At 27.0% G+C, this 27,640-nt stretch overlaps 1 protein-coding gene across 1 annotated transcript; it reads left to right on the top strand.

The window, feature by feature from the left end:
- The first annotated feature begins 2,287 nt into the window (after nt 1-2,287).
- LOC145829249 (2-amino-3-ketobutyrate coenzyme A ligase, mitochondrial-like) lies at nt 2,288-17,962 on the top strand. Its single transcript, XM_082936992.1, has 10 exons — nt 2,288-2,371; nt 6,648-6,821; nt 7,189-7,333; nt 12,869-13,004; nt 13,711-13,842; nt 14,968-15,122; nt 16,268-16,350; nt 16,656-16,787; nt 17,390-17,563; nt 17,727-17,962. Exons 2-10 carry the CDS (start codon nt 6,665-6,667, stop codon nt 17,876-17,878), a joined length of 1,266 nt encoding a protein of 421 aa, XP_082793118.1. The 5' UTR covers nt 2,288-2,371; nt 6,648-6,664; the 3' UTR covers nt 17,879-17,962.
- The last annotated feature ends 9,678 nt before the right edge of the window (nt 17,963-27,640 follow it).

Genomic DNA, 27,640 nt, shown 5'->3' on the forward strand with positions numbered 1-27,640 from the left:
CAGCTTTTAAATATAAAAATATTTTTTCAATATATAAAAGGTTAAAGTCACAGAGTACAGTAGGTTCCTTATGACAGAAAAAAAAAACTAAAGCAATCAGTAAATAAAAATCACTTAAGATATACCTCCTACGTTTTTTTAAATTACTACCTAAAATTTTCAGGATATGTTCCCTGCAATGTTAAGAAAAATCATTTACATGGATTCTTTAAGTTTTAATTAAAAAAATACTGTTGTTAAAACAAATAAAAAGATATTTTTTTTGGTGTGTGAATTGGTCACAGATTATTTTTTAATTGAAAAAAATCTTACAAAATATTTTTCGAAATAAAATAAAATAACTTAAGAATTTGAGTTTTTTAATCAAAAGGAGAAAAATATTTTGATACATTTTTATTTACTCACCATTCCTATTTTACTCTCTGATTTTAGCTGGAATTCCTCAAAAATTTGTTTGAATATTATTAAAAAGCTTTTTAAGGCCATAGGGGGAGTCCAACATTTTTTTTTACAAAAATTAACTTAAGCTTTTATATGAAAGCTTTAAGTACAAACTACAAGCCAGTTTTTATAGAACTATAAAATATCATTTAAGTTTTGAAATATTTTATTTTTTGTAAAAAGTTTCCGATACAAACGTATGAACTGCAAATTTTTTTGGGTCAATTTTCTTGGAAATTTTAAAAATCACCAAAAATTTATCTTCTCCTTCATTTTTCAAGCAATTTTCTTCAAATTTTAAGGAAATGTTTCTTAAATTTTGAGAAAAAACGTTGCTTATGAGTTTTAACAACTTCAAAAAAAAAAATATGACAAAAATTAAAAAAAAAAAAAAAAAAAAAAAAAACTTACTTTAAATGTTTATAAGTCCAAGGTAACTGTTTTTTGTTATCATATAAATATTATACTGTGAAAGTTTGAAGAAGATTGTTTGAAAAATGTAGGTGGAGATAGATTTTAAATGAAATAGTCTTTTTTTACTGTTTTAGTTATCCCTCCCCAACTTTGCAACCTACTATGCAGCCCGACTTTGACTGGTCATATGTCAAAAAATATTTTAAATTTTTCAAAACGATAAAAAGCATCTTGATGCTTACAAAAATCTCTATAAAATAAGACTAACTTGTAAAAAAACATGGTTTAACCCCCCTATGGCCTAAACTCAATTTATAGCTTAATTAAAAGTCTTATATTAACATCAAGTTGTAAAACTAGTGATTTTCCTCTTTGACCTTTAGATAACATATTATTTTTTAAAAGTTGAACTCAATTTTTTATTTATTTTTTGTTAAATTGTTATATTTGTTTAAAAAACACTTTTATATATGAGTAATTCTTCAGAACAAGATTAAAAAAAAACAGAATACTCTTGTTTCTGGGTATAAAGTTTTAAAATACAATAAAAATAATATGTTAAATAATAATAAAAGTGCCTATATACTTACAGTCATGTTTTTAGTAATATTTTGATTAAATGTAAAAAAGGGGAAGTTAATTCTTGACACGATGAAAACCTTGAAAGTTGTTTAAAGCTTCTTTATGAAATTAGTTAATCAAAACAAGTTTTAGTTATCAAATTTATAATCTTTTTAAAATTGTTTACTAAATATAGAGTTTTTATGTTGAAAGTACACTTTTTTATAGTCTAATTTTATTGACCAATGATTTTTTTAATCAACATAACTTACAAATGTTACTTGCAATATTTAGAAAATTCTGTCACAACAACTTAAAAAAATTTCAAAAACAAAAATTTTATAATAAAAAACAAAAAAAAGACTGTTTTTTTGTTTATTTTTTGTATAAAATTTTTGTTTTTAATTAAAAAAAAATTTTTACGTCAGAATTTTCTAAATATTGCAAGAACATTTCCTAAAAGTTTGAGGTAGTTATCTCAAAAAACATAGGAGAAGGTAGATTTTTAGTGAAATAGTCTATTTTTTTCTGTTTTAGTTTGTGCCTCCCATAAGGAACCTATTGTTGCCTTTAACTTTAACTGGTATATTTCAAAAATTATTTTGAGTTTTTAAAATCTTTAAAAAGCATCTTGTAGCTAAGTAAAAACTATACTAAATAAGATCAAGTTGTGAAAAAGTGTTTTACCCCCTATGCCCTAATTTAGGGCCTAAAGTAAGTATTTTGTTATGAATAATTAACTATTGAAATTGTTTTAAGTCTTACACCAGTTAAGCTAAATTTGTTTTTTAGTTTTAAGTAGGAAAAAATAACTATTTATTTTTATTTATATAGAAAACAAGTATGAAATTACAAAATTTTTTAAAAGTGAATTTGAAGCTTATATATGTGCAACACACCAAGCAAAGAGATGGACTACATTTACAAAGCTGGCAGTGGGCTACACTTCATTGAGGTAAAAATAAAATTACTAACTACCTATTATACAATTAAAAAACTGTTTATGAATAGTTTTGATATTTGTTATTTTTGGCATAAATAGTATCAAATTACCAGTTCTTTTTTCAAAAAAAAATTGGCTAATAACTGGTTGTGAAGTAATAAAAATAAAAAAACTAACAACAAACACAAATTCTGTGTTTAAACACAAATAAGGTAAGTAAAAAAAAGTTAGCAAATTTTTGAAAGGTAACTAATTAATTATAGTTTTTCATGCTAAATCACTTTATAAGAGAATACTTACATTAAGTCAGAACTTAAACCTTAACCTTGACAAATATTTTTTCTTGCATGATTGCAATACATTGCACAAATAACAGTAAACATTAACTTTCAAAAAAAACCTTGAGTCAAACTAAAATAAAGCCAGCAATAAGCTTTTTTTTTAACATAAATGAAACAGTCATAATAACAGAGTTACCAAAAAACCTGGAATCCTGGAAAAACCTCAAATTTGTCAGTTTAGGCAAAAAAAAAACTAAAAAAATAACAGTGGAACTTGACAAATGATCTAGAATTTCAAAAAAAATCACAAAAAAAACAAAAAACCTTAAAGTTTAGTAAATTTTTACATATTAAATAAAGAAATTTCGATTAGATACTAAAAATCTATCATAAAAAAATAAATTTCATTAGATTTTTTTATCAAAAAATACAATTAAGGTATCTTTACATTATGTTTTCAATGTTCTTATACTACTTCAGACAGTTTTTTACCTTGAATTTAATTTTATACTAATACTTGACCTAAAAACTTGTTTTTGAGAAAACTTTTGGTAATCCTGAGAAAAATAACATCACTTGAGGTAGTTTATCTTGTTGTACCTACGCTACTGGTAGTGACATTATTGTAGACATCATAGCTTTTTGAGGAGGGTAAAATTGGTCTTAAAATTTATAGAAGCTTAGTAAAATAACAACAGCATTTTTTTATAGTTCTCTGTAAATAAGTAATTCAATCAACAGATAATAAACAAACTTTTGGTTTAAAAGTATCAATTTGCCTGAGGGCATAGGTAGAAGCGGGGTTTAAATTTTCATCTTTTTTTTACATAATCAGATAAGCTACTTGTTACTTTTTACTACTTAAAAAAATTTAAAGTAACTTTTGAGATAAGAGTTAAAAGTTAGAGCGCTCAATAGGTTCTTTATGGGAGGTGCGACCTAAAAGGGCAAAAATAGACTATTTCACTAAAAATCTATCTTCTCCTTCAGTAGTTCAGCAATTGTTTAAAACTTTTCATAGTAATCTTAAATAAGTTTTAAATAACTTGTAGAAAACATGTTTTTAAATTTTTGTAAAAAACAAATTATAAAAAATAAACAAAAAAAATTAATTAAAAAAAAAATTTTGGTCATAATTTTTTAACAATTGCTTATTATTTTCAAAATTACGCTTCCTAAAAGTTATTTGTAATATAAAAAGTACATTTTCTGAAAATTTGAAAATTGCTTTAAAAATAAAGGAGGAGATTATTTACTAAAACTTTCAAAATTCCAATGAAACCAACCTTCAAAATTTTTCAATCCATATGAATGTATTGGAATTTTTTTAAAGAATTTGTTATATCTCAAAAGTTGTCTTGATTTTTACAAGTTTATTTTATTTTGTTGAGTTTTATCTTAGATAAGAGGCATTTTTTACCACTTAACAAAATTCAAAGCTATTTTTGAGATATAAGTGATCAAAGTTAATGAGCTTAATAGGTTACTTATAGAAGGAGTAAACCAAAAACAAAAAAAAGTTATTCAATGTAAGTATATATTCTCCTTCATTTTTCAACCAAACTTCAAATTTTTACATTACTTATACTTAAACCTTTTCAATGCAGATTTAAAAAATCATTTTGATGAATAAAAATCTTACTATAAAAACACTATTTTTTCTGTTTTATTTGATCTAAAACTTATATTTTTCAACATTTTTAAGATTCCAACATTCAAATATTTTAAATTATAAAAGGAATATTTCCTAAATACTTGAGGTATCTAGCTAAAAAATAAAGGATAACATATACTTAGTACTAAAAAATAAAATACTAAGTAATATATAAATTCGAATTTTTTGAACTGAATTTTCAATTTAGTTCATTTGTTTATCATATTGAGTTTAACTTTGTGTTTTCATTTAAATTATGTTTGTATATATATATATATAATTTATCTTAAAGTTTTGAGTATAAGTTTATTTTCTTTTTCTCTTTTTGTGTGTCCTGTTTAAGTGGCTCAGGTTTTGATGCCTGAGTCCAACATTGCACAATAAACAATATAATAATAATATATTTTTACTGAATTTTTATAAGTCTGCAAAAATTGACAATGAAATATTATTATAGAAACAGATTTTTCAACTTAATATAAATTTGTTTCAAAGAGTATTTCAATTAAATAATATTCATGTTTTAGATTATGTTAATGTTTTCCATATTATATATAATGTAAGTAAAAAGTCATTTATTTTTTTTATAAAGAACAAAATAGGTCATGCTAGTACAAAGCGCAGAAAAAAATAAACCTATTTAAACTTACTGCATGATATATTGCATCATGAATTTCAATTGAAGGAAGATAAACATTTCTTAATGTTTTATTTGCTTGCCAAATGTGCTGATATTAGGTTATGTAAATGATCAAAATATTAGTTGATAATAGTGTTTGCATTGTTACCTAATTAAAATTTTAAATAACAAATTTATTAAAACTACTGATAAATATGAAAATATAGATTGTATTCAAGGTGAAAAGTTTTGCAGAATACAAACAAACATCCCACTTCAAAAAATAACTGACTTTGATTTAGTATATAAACATCTAAAATCTCATTGTCTGACATAAATGTAACTGGCATTGTTATAATAATACCTTCATGGTACAAAATATATTTTAACTATCTAGTGAGTCTTGTATAGTATTAATTTATCTTTTGAATGAAAAATAGCCATAGTGACATTGTTGTTTTATATGTAAGTATATAAGCTTAAGGAAAAGTTAAAATTGATTTCCAAAGTTGATAGAAGTGTTTTAAAGAAATGATAACATTATAATAACAATACTTTTTAAATAGTTCAACTCTAAGCAAAGTAAAATCAACTATCAGAAAATAGACACACCTTTTTCGGCAAGTTGTTTAGAAGTATCAGTTTTGTATATACCTAAACAATAAATAACAAAATAGTGAAAAGTTTGATAGTTCTGTTCCAAAGCAAGTTTTTTACTGCAATTTACGCAGTAGTCTGCATATCAATGTTTCCAAAAAATTTTCAATGTAGCAGAAAGAATAAGTATTTATATGTTTTTGATTTCATTTAGAATAACATTTTTTTGATAACTCAAAACAAATTAACTCATTTTTTCGATATATTATATACCAATCAGTTCAAGTAATTTTTTTTTTATTCCACAGTATTTACACCATAATTTTTGTGCAGAAAATTTCTCAGTAGCAATCCTTTCTGCACAGCTTTTAAAACTTAAAGTAATAACTGTAGTCGTTAGTATAGGTGTATTGTGTTTTTAATTTTCATTTATTAGTTTGTTATTTTTTTATTTAAAAATATATTATCTTAGTTTGTTTTTACTTGTAATTTGCTAAATGTATACTTCGTTATAGTTTAAAAATAGTTCTAAGCTATTAAAACTTTAAATTATATGCTGAAAATAGTAGTAAACTGTTATTAACATAAGTAAAAATATTTAACTGCAATTTAAAAAAATTGTTGTAATTATTTTAACGATGTAGCTTATAACAGTACACTCTATAAATTAAAGAATCAGCTTGTATTAAAACTGATTCTAGCACAGTTGTCAGTTTGTAATTTAATTTATAATATTGCATATATAAGTTTTGACAATATGTGTTCTAAATCTTATATGTTCACTAAAAACTGATAACGTCAAATATAGTTGAATGTTGTTGACCATGACTAGACTATATAAGTTTTATATTTTAATTATCACTTAAACTAAAATTTAACTATGTTTCATTTTTTATCAATTTCCAGCTTTACAAGGGCAGAGATGGATGTAAAAAGTCCTACTATGTGTAATATGATCAGTTTCTAATAAGCATTAAAAGTTTATAAGTAAATCTTGGCCAGTACGAATTCTTATTAAATTTAAAAATGCTAATCTTCTTAAAGTTATTTACTAAAACTTGTTTCTCCCTTCTCAAAAAACTATTGAAAAAAAACTAGATTCTATTGTTTTTAAGATTAACGTTTTTTACTTTACAGCAGCACCATATTCAAACATGCTACGCAAAACTTTTTTGAAAGCCTTGGATGTCCACAGCAGCTGTCGATTCGCTTCAGCAATTTCAAAGTTCAACGATTACGTGGACAGTAGACTTGATGACGTCAGCAGATCAGGTCTCTGGGTGAACGAACGCGTCATCACTTCCCTTGACGGTGAACTTTTAAATAGTTTAGCATTATGATATAAGTTCTAAATTGAACAATAATGGTTCTCTACTTATGTAAATGCAAAAAAAAAGAATACTTAGGCAGAGAATTTTTGGTTTACAGCGCGTGTCATTTTTTTTTCAAGAAATTATAAACAAAAAAATAGCATTTGTTGCTGTTCCAAAATATGTTTTTTTATTTAGTTCAAATTAAACATATTGAAAATGCGCAAGTCGCTGAAGCAGTTGTGTTCGTTTCAAGCGACATTTCAATCACTTAGCTGCTTGCACGCTGTATTTTTATAAACAACGAGAAACTAATTTTTGTGTTGAAAAAAAACAATTACTCTCTTTCAACTAACTTTTCTGTGAAGGACCGCATATTCAGGTGAGGGGCCGGGAACGCAAAGTGTTGAACTTCTGCGCGAACAACTTCTTGGGCCTGTCAAACCACCCCAAAGTGGTCAGGGCGGGTATGGACGCAATTGCGAAGTACGGGGCGGGACTCAGCTCTGTCAGGTTTGCAATTAATTGTGTGTTTGGAAAATAAATTCTTTTTGATAAATGTTTATAACCTCTGTGAGGTTTGTTTCTATCAAGTTATGTATGTCTCTTTGGGTTATTAAGTCATTTGAAAAATATTTTAAATATATATGTATATAAATTTATACTAAAAGTATAATCGGCAATGGGAAGATAAAAGACTGCTTTCTAATTTGAATAACCAACTATAAAATTGATGCATGCAAGTGAAGGGTATTGATAAAGGTTGTCATGTAATTTTTAGCTAAAATTATACTTTTTAAAGTTATTTAAATTTTGTTTAACGTAAATCTGACAATTAGGTTATCTAAAACTACTTCAAAAAATTGCGGCCCACGAGCAACTTTTCATAAGAAAATTAGTTCTAAACTTATAAAAGGCTGCCGACCTGTGAACCGTAGTGTAAGATTCAGAATTAATCAAGCAACTTTATGTATTCACAATTTTTTTAATTTTTTAAGTACATAAAAGTTCATATGAGCTATTTTGCAAATTTTACTGATAAAGCAAAAATCGATTATGTCACACAATTAACCTTGATTTAAATCAGGGTTTCCCAAACTCATTTACTAAATCGCCCCCTTTTCAGAAATTTGAAAAATAATCGCCCCCCCCACGATTTCAAAAAGTAGTTTTTCTCTTGAGTACAAACTTTTGAGCCAAATAATTTGTGTTCGAAATGTAATTTAGTCTGGTATTTCTTATGCATGCACTTTTGGGCTGTGTTCAAAGTAGTTTACAAGGCTTGAGAAAAAAAGTGTCTGTTGTTTCCTTATAAGCCCAGTAAAGTGTATTTAAATACTTGAATATTAAAAAGCCTTGTGTAATCAATCTTGAATAAATATCAATTGTTTTGAAGCTAATGAAACTTTTAGGGTAGTGGTGGAAAATTTCTGTAGTCAGCAATTCATATTTACTAAAAAACCTTTTCTTGTTTCAACTCGTTAAAAAAATGTAATTGCGGGCTGCATAATTAAAAAAATAAAATATAGAAAATAAAAAACTCGAGCATAATTTTAATAAAATGATTTTCTATTATTGTCATCTAGGAAATACTGTTGTGAACTGAAAACCAAATTGAAAGTGTATTTCAAAATCATAAGCATCTAAAAACTAAATTTTGTTTATTTTGCACAAGTAGTTTTCAAATTACTTAGCGGGTCAAATTTGATTGGATCTGGACCGTACGTTACCCATTTGAAATCTTAACTGAAACCTGACATTATAACTATCTCTCATTTAAGGAATTTCGGACATTTAGAATTGAATACTAAGTAAATTTATTTAGTCCGCACAAAATACTTAAATTATTTTATAGATAGGCATATTCTAAAATTAAATACCAGAGATTAAAAAACTACAAAAGAATGAACAGATTATTTTACACATAATAAAATAAATATTAAAACACCATTTCTAATCCAGTTTTAGAAAGTTTTACCGACTGGTTGATAATCTAACATGAAAAGTTGTTTTATGAATAGCTTCTGTTAGTGCAGTAAAATCATTAATTTCAATGCTAAAATATACTATAAGATGGTTAGTTGTAAAATTAAAAATTTAATTTTAAACTATATGTTTTGTAGTAGAATACCATCAAATAGTATTTGACTTGGAATAACCTTTAGGAAACTAAACCATAATTTTAACATTTTTTTCTTAATTTAAATTCTAAAAAATCAAATGTTTTACAGTTAATTCTGTGAACAGAAAGTAATCAATTAAAAATTCTTTTAATTATGTTTAAACTTTGTTTTGTAACTGTAACAGTCTTTTTGATGGCTTATTTAATACTGTTTAATTTTATTTATTCTCTAGTTATTAGTCTACAATAATTTACCAGAGAATATAGTGAAAAACTAAAAACTAGTGTTGAACTATTAAAATAAACAACTTATTCTAATTGCTACTATATTAGAAAATGAGATAAAACAAAACAAAGTTGTATGAATAGTTTAATATTATTTAATATATAGATTTTCTAACATTAATAAATCAAGTTAGAAAAAAAATTTGAGTTTAATAATCTTTTAAATGAAAAATTTGAAGTCATTTCAAATAGAGACATCAAATTTATACTCTTTTAAAACCGAAAAATAGTTTTAAAAATAAAAACTTTATCGTTTATCAATATTTTTTTACTTATACAGATTAAACAAGTATTAACAAAAATATGTCAAATAAATTTCTTTTAAACAAATACTTTAACTACTATGCTATAAAAACTTTTAGTGTAATGTAAATCGACAAATATAAACTGAAAACTAACCAGGTCAAAACAAAGTTGTTAACATATTTAAAACATAAACCATTTTATAAATACAGTAGACTTCCTCTTTAGTTCGCGCTTTGAACAAAATCAAAAAGTTTAAACTCAAAAATTATTACCACTATTTTTACAAAATGATAAATTTAAATATCTTATATGCAATAACGTTATGAATATACATGAAATCAACTAAAATATAAAACAAACATTCATAAAAAAAGAGATCTATATAAGCTATTAAATATTGTGTATTTTTTTTATTACTTAGTTAGTAGTAGACTTCATTTAAGTTAAATTTAAAAAAATATAAATTTGCATTTTTTTTGGTTAAAAATGCAAACTCAATAGGAAGTCTACCGTAATTAATATTTATTAGGCATTATGCAAATCTGTTAAAGAATAAATAACTTATAAGAATTTATAATATAAAAAGACTACCTAAATACAATACAAACCAGGTTAAATAAGAAGTATTTTAAAAGAACAAATAAACAAAAAAACATCATAAAATAATGTCTGCTACTGAATTCTAATATAATGCGAAGGATGAGGTTCATGAATGCTTGCAAGTTTTTCTAATCTGATTCTAAATCAGTCATATAAAGCCTCAAGTCACCTCCTTTACAAATATCTAGATTAAATATTTTTCTCAAGATGATGATAACTAAACTGAAAGCTTTCTCAACAACGTAGCTAGAAGGAAAAACTATACACAACAATCTAAATTCCTCTCCAATGATTGAATACTTTGCCTTAGTTTTTGTTGAGTCCAAAAGCTTTCATATCGTTCTTTATAAAAAAATAATTTAAGTTTAAAGTCAGTTTGTAAGTCTGAGAAGGTTTTCTGTGAGTCGTTTCTTCAAAAAGATCTGGCACGAACGGATACATATTTTTATCTATCTGATAGCTTTTTTGTGTCAATTCAAAATTTTACTACTTAATTTGTTGAAATTGTTAAAAATTACAGATTTTTGAAATTTTTTTTTGCCTAAATTGTCAAATTCCAGGTTTTTCTAGGTAAATTGGCAACCCTGTTTAGTTTTATTTCTTAGTCAAACTTAATGAATTTTCAAAAAACAATTGGAAATATCATTAGCTGATAGTTAATATCGATAAAATAGATTTTTACAAACCATTTATGATCCTAAATAATATATATGTAAGGTTGAAAATAGTGAGAGAATTTCCGATCGTCTATGATCAATGTAATTGTTAAATAAGAAAATATATAATTGAAAATATGTGATTAATTTAAAAGTAGTAGTCATAAGTACTTAATTTCTCTATATTTTAAATAACATAAATACAATAGACTTTTTTGTTTAAGTTTACCTCAGGCTTAAATATTTAATAGCAAGCTAAAATTAGTAAAATATCAAGATAAAAAGTAAAAATTTTATGACAACCCAAAATTTTAAAATCGCCCCCTTTTCGCCCCCTTACTAGTTATCGCCCACCCTTTCGCCCCCTTACTAATTATCGCCCCCCAAATAACTAAAATCGCCCCCAGGGGGGCGATATCGCCCACTTTGGGAAACCCTGATTTAAATACTTGTTAGATATTTTGAAATTTTCTTGTAATGGTTATTTAAATGATTGGTATTATAGTTATTTTGTATTGAAACTGTCAATTGTATAGTTTAATGAATTTTATTATGTAAACAGTTTTATGAAATAAAGAGTATTTTTTCTAAAGTATTTATAAATTCAAATAAATTGCTATGTTGATAACTAAGCAAACAATTTGCATTTAAGATATATTATCAAGTTTGTATAACCTCGTTTAAGTTATTTTTTGGCTAATCAATAAAACATTTTTGTCATACAGAATGATCATTAAAAACATAAGTGGATGGAGTCCAATATTTTTTTTCAATAATTAACATAATATTTTAAACTGCAGCTCGAAATATGAACTTTAAATATTAGTAGTTTTTTTTTAAGTAAACACTTTCATTAATTCTTGAGACATAGTTAATTTTGTATAAAGCTTCCAATACAAACCTAAGGATGGCAATTTTTTTATTGTCAATTTTTGGAAACTCAAGTTTTCAGGAAATTTTCCTTGCAACTAAAAAAATTTATCTGAATAAAATTTTTAAAAACTTGAAAAACTTGATAACCAAAAAGTTATAGCTGTGAATTTTATGTTTAAAAAAAAATATTGTAAAACTTAACAAAAAAAAGTTTTAAGATTTGACTGAGTTAGTTGAAAACGACTGCTCAAAAGTTTCAGAAGGAGATATATTTTTAGTACAAAACTCTCTTATTTTTCTCTTTATTTTGCGTATCTCACAAGGAACTTATGAAAATCTTAAACTTGGGTTGCTTGTTTTTCTAACTAATTTGAATTAGAAAAGTTGTTAAACCAACTCTGTAAAATTATTGATATAAAAAATAAGACTATTGACCCAGTATGACTTTGATTTGCTAATATCAATTTACTTAAATGTTTGCTCTAAAAGGTGTCAAACACAAATATTTATAGGCTGATATAAACTGTTTTGTTGATTGTTGGGCAAACAATCTATTTTACACACAAAACAAACATTGACCTGAAAATCAAAAAAATAAGCCGAAATAGTTTTAGATACTGCGACACAAATATTATGTAAATTGATATATGCTGACGATTAAACAAACATCTGTTTAAACGTAACCCAGTATAAACAAGTAGGTCGTTTGAGTTGTTTTCAGCGACTGTCCTGGACAATACGTTAAAAGGTATCCGTAGTGTGCGACTCAATAACCGAAAGGTTTCTTCGTGCACCAGGTCCTAATACCAAATATATATTGTGATTTTTTTTTTGTCTTTCAATAAACTGGGTTAAGCAAGCAATGATTTTTATCAAACGAAAACACATCAATTTAAAACCAAATAAACAATTTGAAATGATAAGAAAATTCCGTGTGTTTGCTGTTAATGATGGTATCAGTTTAATATTTACTGACGCTTAACCACATCATACTTGTATATCTTTTTAATCTATTTCAACGGCAAATTTATGATTTCACGATGTTTTTGTAAAAGTTTTTCGAAAGTGTTAAATTAAATACTTTAAGAAATTTTTAATTGAATTAAATACAGCATCATGTATGAGCTAAAACTTTACTTTATTTTTTATGATTCCTTATAAATATAATCAGTAAAAATAAGGTTTTAAACCCCCCACGCATGGAAAATATCACAAAATAACTTGATAGAACATTTTTTTAAATTTTTTTCAAACTCACGCTTGCAGGATAATGTGCGGCACGCTGCAGATTCACCGGGACCTGGAGAAGCAAATAGCCGACTTCCACAAGCGCGAAGACGCCATTTTGTACTGCAGTTGTTTCGACGCCAACATAGGAGTGTTTCAAGTATTGCTCACCGAAGTGAGTTTCGTATTTGTTCGTACAAACTATCACAAAAAGTATGGAGCACAACTGAAAGCATAATGTAAAATTTCGATTTGACGCAAAAAATATAGTGTATAGATGAAAATTTTTTGTCACCATCAAAAATTTTTTTAATCAAAAAACACATTTAAAGAAGCTTTAACATATCTTTCAACGTCGTTATACTATTTAAAATATTTTTTCTCTTAAATTTAGTTTTAAACTAAAAATATACCATAAAACGTGTAGTTTTTTAAACCCAGATAAAATTTGCGGAAAACATTTGGTAAACCTGTAAAAATTATCATATAAATGTTAACTGCAACTCAAAGCATTGGGAACGGGCAACAAATGCTCAAAGCGTCACTTTTTTCCGAGCTTTAACTGTTGCTGTTAAACAACTTTTATAAAAGTAAAGTTTTAAACGAAGTAAGTTTCACACAAGCTATTATAATATAGCAGGGGCGGCAGTATTATTTGCGTTAATTCATAAAGTGTAGAGTACAAGTAAAATCAATACGACTACCAATTGAAATAAGCTGGTCGTTCAGGAATTTTAGTTGTTAAAGTTTATTGTGAAAGTTCGTAAAATATTTCAAAATAGTACATTTCAACTAATGATATTTTCACACTAAAGGTTAAAATCAAAAGCTTCATGATTGAATACGGTGAAATAGTATGCTTGATGATAATATTTTCACAGGAAGACGCAGTGATATCGGACGAGCTGAACCACGCGTCGATAATCGACGGAATCAGGTTGTGCAGAGCGAACAAGTACCGCTACAAGCACCTCGACCTCGCCGATCTCGAACTGAAGTTGCAAGATGCCCAGGTTTGCTGTTTAAATTTTGAACAGTTGGCAAGTTTGAGCTGTGATATGTTTTATTTTTTTACTTGACTTACTTGGTGTATGGAGGTTTTACTTAAACGTTTTTAAGTTGATGCCTTCGAGTATCAATTTCGATTGTAATTTTAATGTTTTTTACTAAAATTACGTAAACCACAGGGTGCCCAAGTTTTTTGTAAATGTTTAGTTTACCTGATAAGTTAAAGTGACAGCAATACTGTGATAAGAATTAACAATTAGCAACTGAAAGCATCACAGGCTAAAATACAGTACTGAGTATTTAACTCTTTGAGCAGCCAATCTGTCTTCACAAGTGATTAAACTGGACATTTAAGTAATTCAATATATATTCAGCCACTGTTGTTGGTGTAACCTACAAAGATAACATGGATAAGCAAGCACTAAGCTTTGTCCGGATAAGTCCGGATAAGTGAATAAGCATTGTACTAATAAACCTAATTTTTTTTACTTGTCCGGATAAGTGAGCGTCCGGATAAGTTAGCGTCCAGATAAGTTAGCGTTCGGATAAGTGAAGTCCGGATAAGTGAATAAGCATTGTACTAATAAACCTAAATTCTTTTACTTGTCCGTATAAGTTAGCGTCCGGATAAGTGAATAAGCATTGTACTAATAAACCTAAATTCTTTTACTTGTCCGTATAAGTTAGCGTCCGGATAAGTGAATAAGCATTGTACTAATAAACCTAAATTCTTTTACTTGTCCGGATAAATTAGCGTCCGGATAAGTGAAGTACGGATAAGTTAATAAGCATTGTACTAATAAACCTAAATTCTTTTACTTGTCCGGATAAGTTAGCGTCCGGATAAGTGAAGTCCGGATAAGTGAATAAGCATTGTACTAATAAACCTAAATTCTTTTACTTGTCCGGATAAGTTAGCGTCCGGATAAGTGAAGTACGGATAAGTGAATAAGCATTGTACTAATAAACCTAAATTCTTTTACTTGTCCGGATAAGTTAGCGTCCGGATAAGTGAAGTACGGATAAGTGAATAAGCATTGTACTAATAAACCTAAATTCTTTACTTGTACGGATAAGCGAAGTACGGATAAGTGAATAAGCACTGTACTAACAAAGCTAAACGCAAACAGCGATGCAGGAACCGGCTGATAGTGACGGACGGTGTGTTCAGCATGGACGGAGACGTCGCCCCGCTGCTCGATATTTGCGATCTGGCCGACAAGTACGACGCGCTGGTGTTCATAGACGAGTGCCACGGGACAGGGCTGGTCGGCCGAACTGGCAGGTTGTTTGTCATTTGTAATAAGTTTTATGATAACTTTTTTTTACTTGTAACTTCGGTGTACATTTGTATCGTAAATATGCTAGGCTTTTGTAAGATTCTTCGGAAATTTAGTTTCCGTTCAACATGTTATTGCAACACCTTGTGAACAAAAATATATTTTCAGGATGATTGGCGGGTTGTTTATACTATCAATTATAAAGAGTTGTTATTTTTATTGTTTTTTGATGTTACTTATCAGTAACGATTTTGCGCGTTTTAATGAAAATGTTCGAGTTTTTATACGTCGATTAATGGACTTTATTTTTATTTAAAACATTTTTACAAATTTTTTTATTAATAACGGTCTTACTGGGTGATACTAGATTAAATTAATATTTTTTTAAAATATTGACTCAAAATCCGGTCTAAATTTGATACGTAGAAGAGACGGCTGAAACACTTCAAGTCCGTTCTTCGAATCCATTTTGTTTGAATGATGCTTTAATAAGGAGCTAAAATCAACAAGCTTTCATCCGCAGGACGCTTAAATACAATTTTATTGAAAAGCTTCACGATATGCTGTTGTTGCTGTTTCCGGTTTTCTTGGCACTTTCGGCTCACTAATCCGGTTACTCGGGTATCTTAACAGACAATTGAGTGTGAGAGTTTTAGGTTTGGCAATTGCGGCGACGCATGTCATAGAAATCAGCTTGTCAGTCTGCAGCCATTTGCTAACACCAACAGACAAAATAGGAAAAGATTTACGGCTGTGTGCTTCACTGAGCAGCCAAAAATTCCCTTTTTAGTTTTGTCATTTAAATCACCTTATTAGATTAAGCGATTCATTGAAGCACTGACTGACTTTTCTCTCTGTAGTTTTCCAGTACTTGCTTAGCATACCGCACGATTGTAAAGCTTTTCCTTGTCAGAATGATCAAACTTCAACGAGGTGTTGTTGCGTGAGTTGCATTGTGAATGAGAGTCAAAGATTTAGGTTTAGCTGAGAAATTTCCTATTAAAACAGGTATTTAAAACATCCTGCTAGGTAGTCAGTCTAATCTCGACCCTTTACAAATTTTATAACATTTACTTGTGTTTCTGAAAACTAATACAGATGTATTTAAGATATTTCAGATGTTGTTGAATGTTATGATGTTTTAACACAGAGGCACCGACGAATTGTTTGGGGTGACGGACCGAGTTGCAATTGTCAATTCCACTCTCGGTAAAGCGTTGGGTGGCGCAGCAGGTGAATATTTTTACTTGTAAAAAATGTAGATTTTAAGATTGTTTTTAGCTTGTTTAAAATTAACTGGTTTAAAATACCCTACTTGACCTAAAAATATAAAATAGTTTTGAAATACCACTTATTTCTCGCATAATTTATCTATTTAGCTGTTTAAATTTAAATATTTTGCTTTAACACTTATTCCTTTTTACAGAACTGATATTTCTAGTTTACAAAAACTACTACAATTTTTTTTTGTGTCGACAAATTAAAGTTATCAAGCTTGGTTAAACAACTACAACGGTTTAAATTTTCAAACTTCACAGGCGGATACACGACAGCATCTCGACGAATAATCGAGTTGATCAGGAAAACTTCGCGTCCGTACCTCTTCAGCAATTCTCTACCGCCTCCCCTGGTGGCATGCGCCAGTCAGGCAATCTCGCTTATTTCAACAGGTTTGTAGTACGTTTGGAAATTTTATAAATGCCTTAACGGTTATTAAAACAGGGATGCCAAAAAACCTTCAATTTGACAGTTTAGGCTAAAAAAACCTGGAAAAACATGGAATTTGTGAAAATTTGAAAATAAACCTGGAATTTTAAACAAAAATCACTAATAAACCTAAAAAAACCTTTAAATTTAAACAATTTTCACAAAAACATATGTAGTAAAATTTTAATTTGACACAAAAAATCTATCATATAGATAACTTTTTTGTCATCATCAAAAAAAAAATTTTATGAAAAAACACATTTCAAGTAGCTTAACAGTATCTTTTAAATGTAATTATACTACTTAGCACATTTTTTATTTAAAATTAGCTTTAAACTAAAAATATACCCAAATTAATGTACTTTTAAAAACCTTGAAAAAATTCAGAAAACCTGGCAGAAATTTCTCAAAAAAATTTGGCAACCCTGTTAATAAAACCACGACGATTCAGTATGTATAGTGACATATATGATGCGTTTATTTAAACCTCAATATGATATTGGTTATTAACGTTGATATCATTTTCTTATTCTTGATTATTTAACAACAAAACTTCACCTAACAGGCGACAACACTTTAGTTGAGGACACGATGAAAAAAACGCGCCGTTTTCGGTCACGTATGAGAGAGGCTGGGTTCCGGTTGAACGGAAGTGAAAATTTTGATCATCCGATTTGTCCGGTTATGTTCGGCGATGGCAAACTGGCCACCGATATCTCCACCGACATGTTTAAAAAAGGCATGCAAGATTTTGTAACTAAAATACAATTCAACTAAAGAAATCATTTTGTGTTGAAAAATATGAAGAGATTTAAATTTTTTTCAAAAGATATACGTTCTAGCACAATTTCGCTTATATTCATGCAAACCTGCACTTTAACAATTTTTAACACCACCAACAGGAGTTGTGGTTCTTCCAGTCAGTTATCCGGTTGTGAGTCACGGTAAAGCGAGGATTCGAGTGCAGATTTCATCGAGTCATACGATCGAGGACATTGATTACGCAGTTGACAGCTTCATTGAAGTCGGAAGAAAACATGGAGCTATACCCTAACTTAAGAAAAATGCAGTACTTTGAAAGTACTAACATTTTCTTTCATATTTTTGGTTTTTAAATTAGTTTTTACTAGATTAATTCTGAAAAGACTTTTTTTAAATAACTATTATTTCAATTAATGTTATCTTTAAGTACTGTTTTTTATATCAGTTTTCTTAATACATATAGTTTAGCTCTACGTACATTTTTTATTAAATGCTTTATAATTTATAAACGTAGATTCATATTGTTAGCAATCATTACATTTTTTCGGTAAATATCAAAATATGAAATTCTAAATTTTTCTATGCAGGGGTCCGCAGCTAAATAAGTAACGAGTCAATTTTTTATAAAAGATTGCTAAAAACGAACTTAATAAAAAAAAAAGATTTTTTTCCGACTCCTGCATGTTTCAAATACTTTTAAACAACGATGTTTATGAAATAAGTTAATTTCTTTGATGTACATGAAATTACTTTAATTCATTTGTTTATTTTTCAAATCAATATCGTTTTAAAGGTGCTTACTGTGTTTTAATGAAAGCATTGAAAAAGTTTAAAAGTCCGAAACAAACATAATTATGTCTTTGTTTATTATTGTTGTTTTTGAATTTTTACTTCTAAACATTTGCTTTACCAAGTTTTAGAAATTAACTGTGATGATAAAACTTGTTTTTAAATTGTAAATTCAGTACTACATATTTATATTTTTTATGAATAAATCCTGAAATAATCTAGTTAAAATTTTGTAATACACTGAAGTCTTCAATAGTATTTCGTTTGGTGGTACATAATTTTTATTTTATTTTACACTTTTCCACTAAAAATGTAAGAAAAAGATTTTTTTTACTGTGATCGAAAACAATGCAAAAGTTTAGAAATACAAATACATTAATATAAAACTTGAACCCTAGCACAGAGTTTTTGTGAATTTTTCAAATTGTTTCTGTCGGTTTTTCAACAGTTGAGCTGACTCAGTCGATCTGTTGGTCCAAGTTTAGCTGTACGTTATTTTCTGACAAAATTTATTGTTTTAGCCAGCCAAAAGCTAGTATTAAGCTCGTTAGTATCAAAAGCAATGGAGCCGAAAGTAAAGTGTACCGAATTCCAAAAGTTCTGCAGTAAATGGTGTGAATTCAAATTGTTGAAAAATTTTAAGTTGAGTTGTAAGTTTTTCATGTAGTAGAGTTAATAAAACTAAATTTAGCATAACTAAATTGTTTTTATTTCAGTTTGCCTTCAGAATATCTAGTTTTTTTTAGATTTACAACTTTCAAAAGTTGCTAACGCATAGTGTATATTCTTGTTTTTAACAATTTTGATAAATTATTTATATTTTTTTCTGCTACTTATAATATATATGAATAAGTCAAAAAAAATTAAGTAAGTCAAAAAAATCTACAAGTCTTTGTTGAGCTCATTATTTTTGACTGAAGTACATACTTTTAAACCGTCTAAAGTAAGAAAAAAAAATATTATAAGAACAAAAAAATATATGTAAAGCAATTATAAATGGTATGATAAAGTAATAATATAAATTATTTAAAATCAGTTTTATTACACAAGTTTGCTAAATGTGTGTCTTTTAAATTTAAAATAAAGCTTTAAATTGAAAAAATAATTATTATTTTCAAAGTTTCGAAAATACTAAACAGAACTTAAGTTGTAAACTTATAAATTCAACAAATTTAGGTTTTTTCTACCCATATAGGAAACTTTTAAACAACTACTTGGTATTAAAAATTAACTATAAAAAATTCTTAAGTAAAACAATTCACTTCTATATTTATTCACTTAAAAAATTATAAACACTTTATTGAGTTAACTTTTATAAGCACGAAGATTAACTTCGGAATTTTTGTATTCTATAAAATTTTAAAACCATATAAGCTTTAAAAAAAAGATTATATCAGCTTTTTGAAGCATAACAACATACTCATGAATATCTATAAATTAATTTAAAGAAAAGCCAATTACGTCGTGCTTTTTGATATAAGTTTTGGTTAGTTTGGAACTGTTAAAACAACAGTTGTTAAAATATTTCAATACTGCTAGTGTGTAATATGCCTGTTATAATATAGACCGTATAATTGAAAAGTCATCAAAGTGCACCAATTTATAAATGTATTGAAAAAAGTGTTCATATGAACAGTGTTTTATTGTGATATTTACAGAAAGTTTAAAGCATGGTTGTCTAAACTCAAATTTATAAACCTACTTTTGGCGGAAATTTATAAAATGTTTGCTTTATTTTAAAAAATCGCTTTTTTAGCAGCTAATTACCCATTTACTTTTTCGACGCCTTATTAATTAATATTCCAAATAAACAAAAACTCCCTAAAGGGGTTTGGGAAACCCCTGGTTTAAAGTATAAGAAGCTTCATTTTAGAAAATGTAAAGTTTTGTTTATATCTATTTACTTGAACAAGCGTATTCCTGGACAAGACGTTAAAAGGTATCCGTGTGGTGCGACTCGATAACCGAAATGTTTCTTTGTTCACCAGGTCCTATTACCAAATATTTTGATCGTCTTTTTGTCGTTCAATAAAATGTAATATGAGCCAAAAAAAAGTTTTAATTTAGTTTTGAAGATAAATTTTTGAACAATCATATCACTTAGTATGCTAGGAGGTAATTTAATTACTTATTAACAAAACATTACATTCCTATTTATATATTTAGTAAAACTTTAGAATATAGAAATAATTAATAATTTATTGACGAAATTGCAACCTTACTAACCCGGTTTCACCTAAAAAAGGATCTTCAGAGCCTAGGTAGCAATAAAAATGAAGCACACTGATATATATAGAAAAGAATAATCAAAATTAATTGGTACTAATTAGACTAATCAGTACAAATTAGTCATAAATTAGTAATTAAGTAATTTATAGATATTTTTAAGTGAAATTAATTAATAACTTTATAAAAACTTATTATGTTTAATTAGTAAAAATTATCATAAAATTTATAAAAGTCTAAAAAAATCAAAGATTAAGTTTAACATATAAGATGGTAAAAATAGTAAAAATAAGACACAACAAGCAAACGATAAATCAAAAATAACAAGACTTATAATGGGGACACATAGCGGTTAATTCTTTTCTGATATTTAATGATTTGATTCTATCTGCTTCGGCTATAGCCATTCTCTCCAGATTGCAGATTGAACAGTTGTCAGCTTTCTTCGGGACTGAGCTATTAACTTTGTATAGCACTTGCCATTTGATTTCGGCAGAATTGATATTGTTTGAAATGGCAAATTTGGATAAAGTAGTTGTTTGTGATTTCTTGAGTACGCTGTATTTGTGCTGTTGCCATCTTTTTTTGAAAGATACCCCTGTTGATCCTATGTATTCCTTATTCCTGATAGAAGCCTTATAGATACCTTTTAGTAAGCATTCTCCTTTAAAAGGGCAGTTGGATTTGTCCCTACAGTTGCAAGTCTTATCTTTTTTGTTTGAATCGTCTAAAATCCTTTTCTTATGGGTATTTATTACGTTTTTTAGGTTTGGAAGGCAACTATATGAAATTTTAATGGTGTTCTTATTAAAAATCTTGTGAAGTTTGTTATTTTTTGGAAAATGAAGTCGTACAAGATCCAAAAATTTTTTACCAATGTTTGTTTTTACAGAATTGCAGAATGGGGGGTTGAAGTAAATAATTTTCCTGGACTTTCTGGTCTTTCTATTGGGCTTTGAGATAGTTTCGTTGTAGCTTTTGAGTCTGTTGTATCCGCTTATAGTTAAGGTTTCATTGTAGTCTTTTTTGATGTTATTGAAAATCTTTTCGCTATTGGAAAGTTTACCTAATCTGTTACTAACCATTGGGCCTATACTCTTTCTTATTAGTTTAGGGTGATTTGATTGGTTGTTTATATATCTTATATGCGAGTTTTCTTCGCAGAATAGAGTATTCTAGCGAAAAGATTTTCAATAACATCAAAAAAGACTACAATGAAGCCTTAACTATAAGCGGATACAACAAACTCAAAAGCTACAACGAAACTATCTCAAAGCCCAATAGAAAGACCAGAAAGTCCAGGAAAATTATTTACTTTAACCCCCCATTCTGCAATTCTGTAAAAACAAACATTGGTAAAAAATTCTTGGATCTTGTACGACTTCATTTTCCAAAAAATAACAAACTTCACAAGATTTTTAATAAGAACACCATTAAAATTTCATATAGTTGCCTTCCAAACCTAAAAAACGTAATAAATACCCATAAGAAAAGGATTTTAGACGATTCAAACAAAAAAGATAAGACTTGCAACTGTAGGGACAAATCCAACTGCCCTTTTAAAGGAGAATGCTTACTAAAAGGTATCTATAAGGCTTCTATCAGGAATAAGGAATAAATGGGGTCAACAGGGGTATCTTTCAAAAAAAGATGGCAACAGCACAAATACAGCGTACTCAAGAAATCACAAACAACTACTTTATCCAAATTTGCCATTTCAAACAATATCAATTCTGCCGAAATCAAATGGCAAGTGCTATACAAAGTTAATAAATAATTTCTTTTCGGTACTAACTTTATATAAAAATTTGAGACAACAATTCATTTTGCAGTATATTTTATTTTTGTTAACTAAAAATTTTTCAATCTACCCTTTTCAATAGTTTTTGTAGATAACTAAATAGATTTTTCTAAAATAGTAAAATTAATAAAATTGTAAGATTATGCGTCATAATAGGTAAATAAAATTACATGTACTAGGCGATGCTAATATAAAGTTGTTTAACAAAATTTAAAGTATAAAGCTTCAGTATTAGAAATTGAAAGTATTAATAGCAATTTTAATAAGAGGAAACCGACTTATTTAAACTTTCTTAAAATAAAATTAAACAACAAAAACAAAACTTAGTAGCGAATTTACAATAATTTAAACAAATTAGAGTTATAAACAAATTTTTGTTTGCATAAACTTGGCTTATTAGTTTTAATAAATATAGACTCTAAAACACTTAAATGATACATGTTACGTCCTTTACAAATAATTGAAAACATATTATCGTTATAGTTTTTTGCGCATTCTAAATTATTTAACAGATGTTCACCTATTGCCGATTGACTTTTTATTGGCTTATTAGTCCCATAGATCATCCAGTTTCGCAATGCGTTGGTCACGTGTTGGTCCCTTCTTATGTGAAATCATAATTCACATAATTATGTGAAATCACATAAATTCTTATGTGATTTCACATAAGAAGGGACCAACACGTGACCAACGCATTGCGAAACTGGATGATCTATGGGACTAATAAGCCAATAAAAAGTCAATCGGCAATAGGTGAACATCTGTTAAATAATTTAGAATGCGCAAAAAACTATAACGATAATATGTTTTCAATTATTTGTAAAGGACGTAACATGTATCATTTAAGTGTTTTAGAGTCTATATTTATTAAAACTAATAAGCCAAGTTTATGCAAACAAAAATTTGTTTATAACTCTAATTTGTTTAAATTATTGTAAATTCGCTACTAAGTTTTGTTTTTGTTGTTTAATTTTATTTTAAGAAAGTTTAAATAAGTCGGTTTCCTCTTATTAAAATTGCTATTAATACTTTCAATTTCTAATACTGAAGCTTTATACTTTAAATTTTGTTAAACAACTTTATATTAGCATCGCCTAGTACATGTAATTTTATTTACCTATTATGACGCATAATCTTACAATTTTATTAATTTTACTATTTTAGAAAAATCTATTTAGTTATCTACAAAAACTATTGAAAAGGGTAGATTGAAAAATTTTTAGTTAACAAAAATAAAATATACTGCAAAATGAATTGTTGTCTCAAATTTTTATACAAAGTTAATAGCTCAGTCCCGAAGAAAGCTGACAACTGTTCAATCTGCAATCTGGAGAGAATGGCTATAGCCGAAGCAGATAAAATCAAATCATTAAATATCAGAAAAGAATTAACCGCTATGTGTCCCCATTATAAGTCTTGTTATTTTTGATTTATCGTTTGCTTGTTGTGTCTTATTTTTACTATTTTTACCATCTTATATGTTAAACTTAAACTTTGATTTTTTTAGACTTGTATAAATTTTATGATAATTTTTACTAATTAAACATAATAAGTTTTTATAAAGTTATTAATTAATTTCACTTAAAAATATCTATAAATTACTTAATTACTAATTTATGACTAATTTGTACTGATTAGTCTAATTAGTACCAATTAATTTTGATTATTTTTTTCTATATACATCAGTGTGCTTCATTTTTATTGCTACCTAGGCTCTGAAGATCCTTTTTTAGGTGAAACCGGGTTAGTAAGGTTGCAATTTCGTCAATAAATTATTAATTAATTTGTCTCTCTGTTTCAAGATTGAGCACTATTACTCATTTGGTTTCCAAATTGTAGAATATAGAAATATATAGTTTTATAATAATTTTTTAGTTTAGTAATTGAAAATTATTCTTCTAGTAGTAGTCATATAAAAATTCCAACTATGTGTTGTTAATGTTTATAGTAAACAAAATTGAAAAACTAGCTAAAGAATAAAATCAAAGTTTTTCATTTATTTATTGATAACGAACTGTCTGTTAAAATTATTTTAATATTTCTTCCCCTTAATTTTATATAGAAACTATTAGTAAGGAACAGTGTTATAAACTTTTAAAACTTAACCTAAAAAATATGCAGTTTTATGAGAATAAGTATTTTTTATCCATGCTTTTATCTACTTACTGTAATTTATGTACTGTAACGTTCGTACTGTTTTTTATATATAAAGTGCGATAAATTTAAATTGTTAGCAATCTTACAACTAAAAATCTCGAAAAAACTATTTCATTTCGACGTTTCGCTGCCAACAACATTCGAAAAGCTTTGCCGTTTGTGTAATTAATAAAAGGTACATAATAACAATGAATACAAAATAAAAATGTGTACAATACATAATACATGTACAAAGTATGTTGTATTGTTAAAGTTTAATTTTAAATGGTTTTAATCTTTGTAATTAGTTTTTTGACAATGGGTTATGTAAAGAATAAACCACTGTCACTGTTAAAAGTAAAGGTTTAAAATTGAAAGTAGTGTTTAAAAAATTAACCTACATACCATAGTAGAATATTTAAAATATAGTATAGAGTATTTAAAAAGACATTTGATCTATAGATTTTATAGATAAAAGTTACAATAAGTCATTAGGCAGGTATATTTTACTTAAAGTGTTTGTTGGTATTTATTAAAGCTGTTGCACATATTAGATTTGGATTTTAATACTTTTTAAAATAAAGACAAAAAACTAGACCTTCAAAATCTCCAAGCATGAAACAAAGTAAGGAAATCTTAAGTAATAAACGGAAAATAGACAGTATTACACAATACTTTTGAATTAATTAAAACAAAACAAAAAACTGAGTATCCTTGCTTAAACTATCGTTGAAAAACCTTCTGCTCAGTATGAACTATTCTAGCAAAAAAAAAAACACGATTTATTTATTTTTTTCTTACGAGCTTACAACTAAATTTTAAAGATAATAACAGCATAAGATATGAAGGATATAAAATACTTGTTGTTTGTGAAACTAAACAAAATCGATATAACTAAAGTGTTATTTGAATAAAAATCGTTTACTGTAAAAATAGTTGCAGCAGAAGTTACTAAACATTAAATATGGCTAAATACTTATAATAATGTTGTATACTACAAAAAATAATAAGTAGTTAACGAAATTAAGTATTATTTATTCGTTCCAATTTATTCCGTTTGATTAGTACTTGTATTTTGACATGCAAAACCAAATTTGTGGCTAGTGGATTGAAGAACTTTTTTGAAGTTTTGGTTTGATTGCAGCTAAATGGAAGCAGTTAAATCATTACTTTTTTTTATGGTAGATTGGATAAAATTTGTTATTCTTTGATTTAAGGGTTATTAGTATGATGTGTATAAATATGAATTTATATTGTTGTAAAAAATACTTAATTAATAAAATTATTAATAATAAATGTAATTTTAGTATAAATATTGTGCAAAATGTTTGTCAATAACTTTAAAACAAGTTACTGAAAACTAAATTGATGGTTACACAACATTTTAAATTCGAATAGTTTATAATAAGGGGACACATCTAAAAAAATGTAATACATATCAAAAAAATCTTGTTTTTCTAACTGTTAAGATTAAAATAATAGTGAAAAATAAAAATAAAAATAAGAAATAAATTTAAAAGTTACTAAAAACTACTTTATTTAAAAAGTTACTTTAGCCATAACTCAAAACATTGTTTTATATCAAAAAAAACTCGCATGTAGATCTAATAGAAAAGATTATGGTGGTACAAATATCTCTCGCGAATCTACGCACATTGTGTTCGCATTAAAAGTGCGTAAATAAATAAGATAACGTAACTAGACGAGAGGTAGCAAATATACCTACTACATTAGCTGTTTTCTTCTAATGCATTTGATTGAATACAGTTTGAAAACCAAATTTTTTGTTTACAAATATAGTTTTTGATCAAATTGTATATATATTTAAAAAGTTTTTTAAATAAAAACTGGTTATGTGTAATCAAATTTTTTTTTTACTCTGTTCCTTGCCCACCCAAGATTAAGCTTATATAATACCATGCAAGACAAAATTAATTTTAAGTAGGCAAGGAAAAAATTAACTAAAGATAAGTGATTTATTGAATTGAAATGAATCTTTGTGCCATAAATATTGTGAGGATTTGTACCCTGGGAGGCTAAAACACCTAAAATATAAAGAGCAAAGCCATAGAGTCCACTGTACACTGGGGCGCAATTAAACGTTTATCGAACCGCCAAGAATATAATTTTACAAAGTATAAACGAATATAGAGAGGTTTTACCATTTATTATGTTGTTAACTCAACATACACCATAAAGTTACAATAAATACAATTGAAAAATAATTGTATTGTATTTATTTTGGAATTCTAAAATACATAACTAAACGAGAGTGCGTAACCAAACAAGTCCGTAGGATTGCGGAAGGTGACTGCATTAAAAAAAAACTTTTATTAAAAAAGTTATGAATAATAACACAGAGTTATTAAAATTTTAATTTTTGGAACTCGAATTGTCCAAATTAAGGTAAAAATTTATACAAAATTTTACTAAAATAAATTTGAAAACAAAAATTTAATAGTATGGTATAAATGTATCAAAGGAACAAAGCACTGTCAATGAAGGTATCAATAAAGTAAGACTTAAAAGGTATAAAAAAAAAATTACAAATTAAGTAATAGAACATATTCAAAGAAAAACAACTTTCATTAATTATAAAACAAAAAATACTTCAATATACTAAGCTATATCTTGTACTTATAGCTCATATTGTTGTATACCAAATCTTTTGCACAAATAAAACAAGTTTACTGTCTTTAATACTTTAATAAACTTCAAACTCAATCGTTACACTCTTTAATATTTTAGCGTCAAACTAGTGAGGTAGTATAAATTAATTCAATAAATGGCTTTAGCTATTGAAAAGCAGTAATAGATTAGAAATAAAAAAAACCAAAATAAATATAGACGTAGTATTATTTTTGGTTAAATTGTATGTATTATTCTTTTTGCTCAAATACGATTTATTCTAGCTTTAAAGGTAAATTTGTTTATTTACTATTTCATTGTTTTTTCAAATGCAATATTTCAAATAAACTTGAAATGTGATAACATAGTAAGGTAAAAAGGATATAAAACACGAAGTGTTGTAAACAAAATTATACTTTGAAACTTTAAAGTCGTCGCGAAACAGGCTAAAGCAGGCTAAATTCGGCTTGGGGG

This window comes from Thalia democratica, chromosome 2 (genome assembly GCF_965202585.1).
Source record: "Thalia democratica chromosome 2, ktThaDemo2.hap1.1, whole genome shotgun sequence".
Taxonomy (NCBI): Eukaryota; Metazoa; Chordata; class Thaliacea; order Salpida; family Salpidae; genus Thalia; species Thalia democratica.

Coding starts and splice junctions, on each gene's coding strand:
- LOC145829249 (XM_082936992.1), top strand. CDS start 6,665: ATGCTACGCAAAACTTTTTTGAAAGCCTTGGATGTCCACAGCAGCTGT. Junction 6,822..7,188: donor CGTCATCACTTCCCTTGACG/GTGAACTTTTAA, acceptor TTTTCTGTGAAG/GACCGCATATTCAGGTGAGG. Junction 17,564..17,726: donor CACCGACATGTTTAAAAAAG/GCATGCAAGATT, acceptor CACCACCAACAG/GAGTTGTGGTTCTTCCAGTC.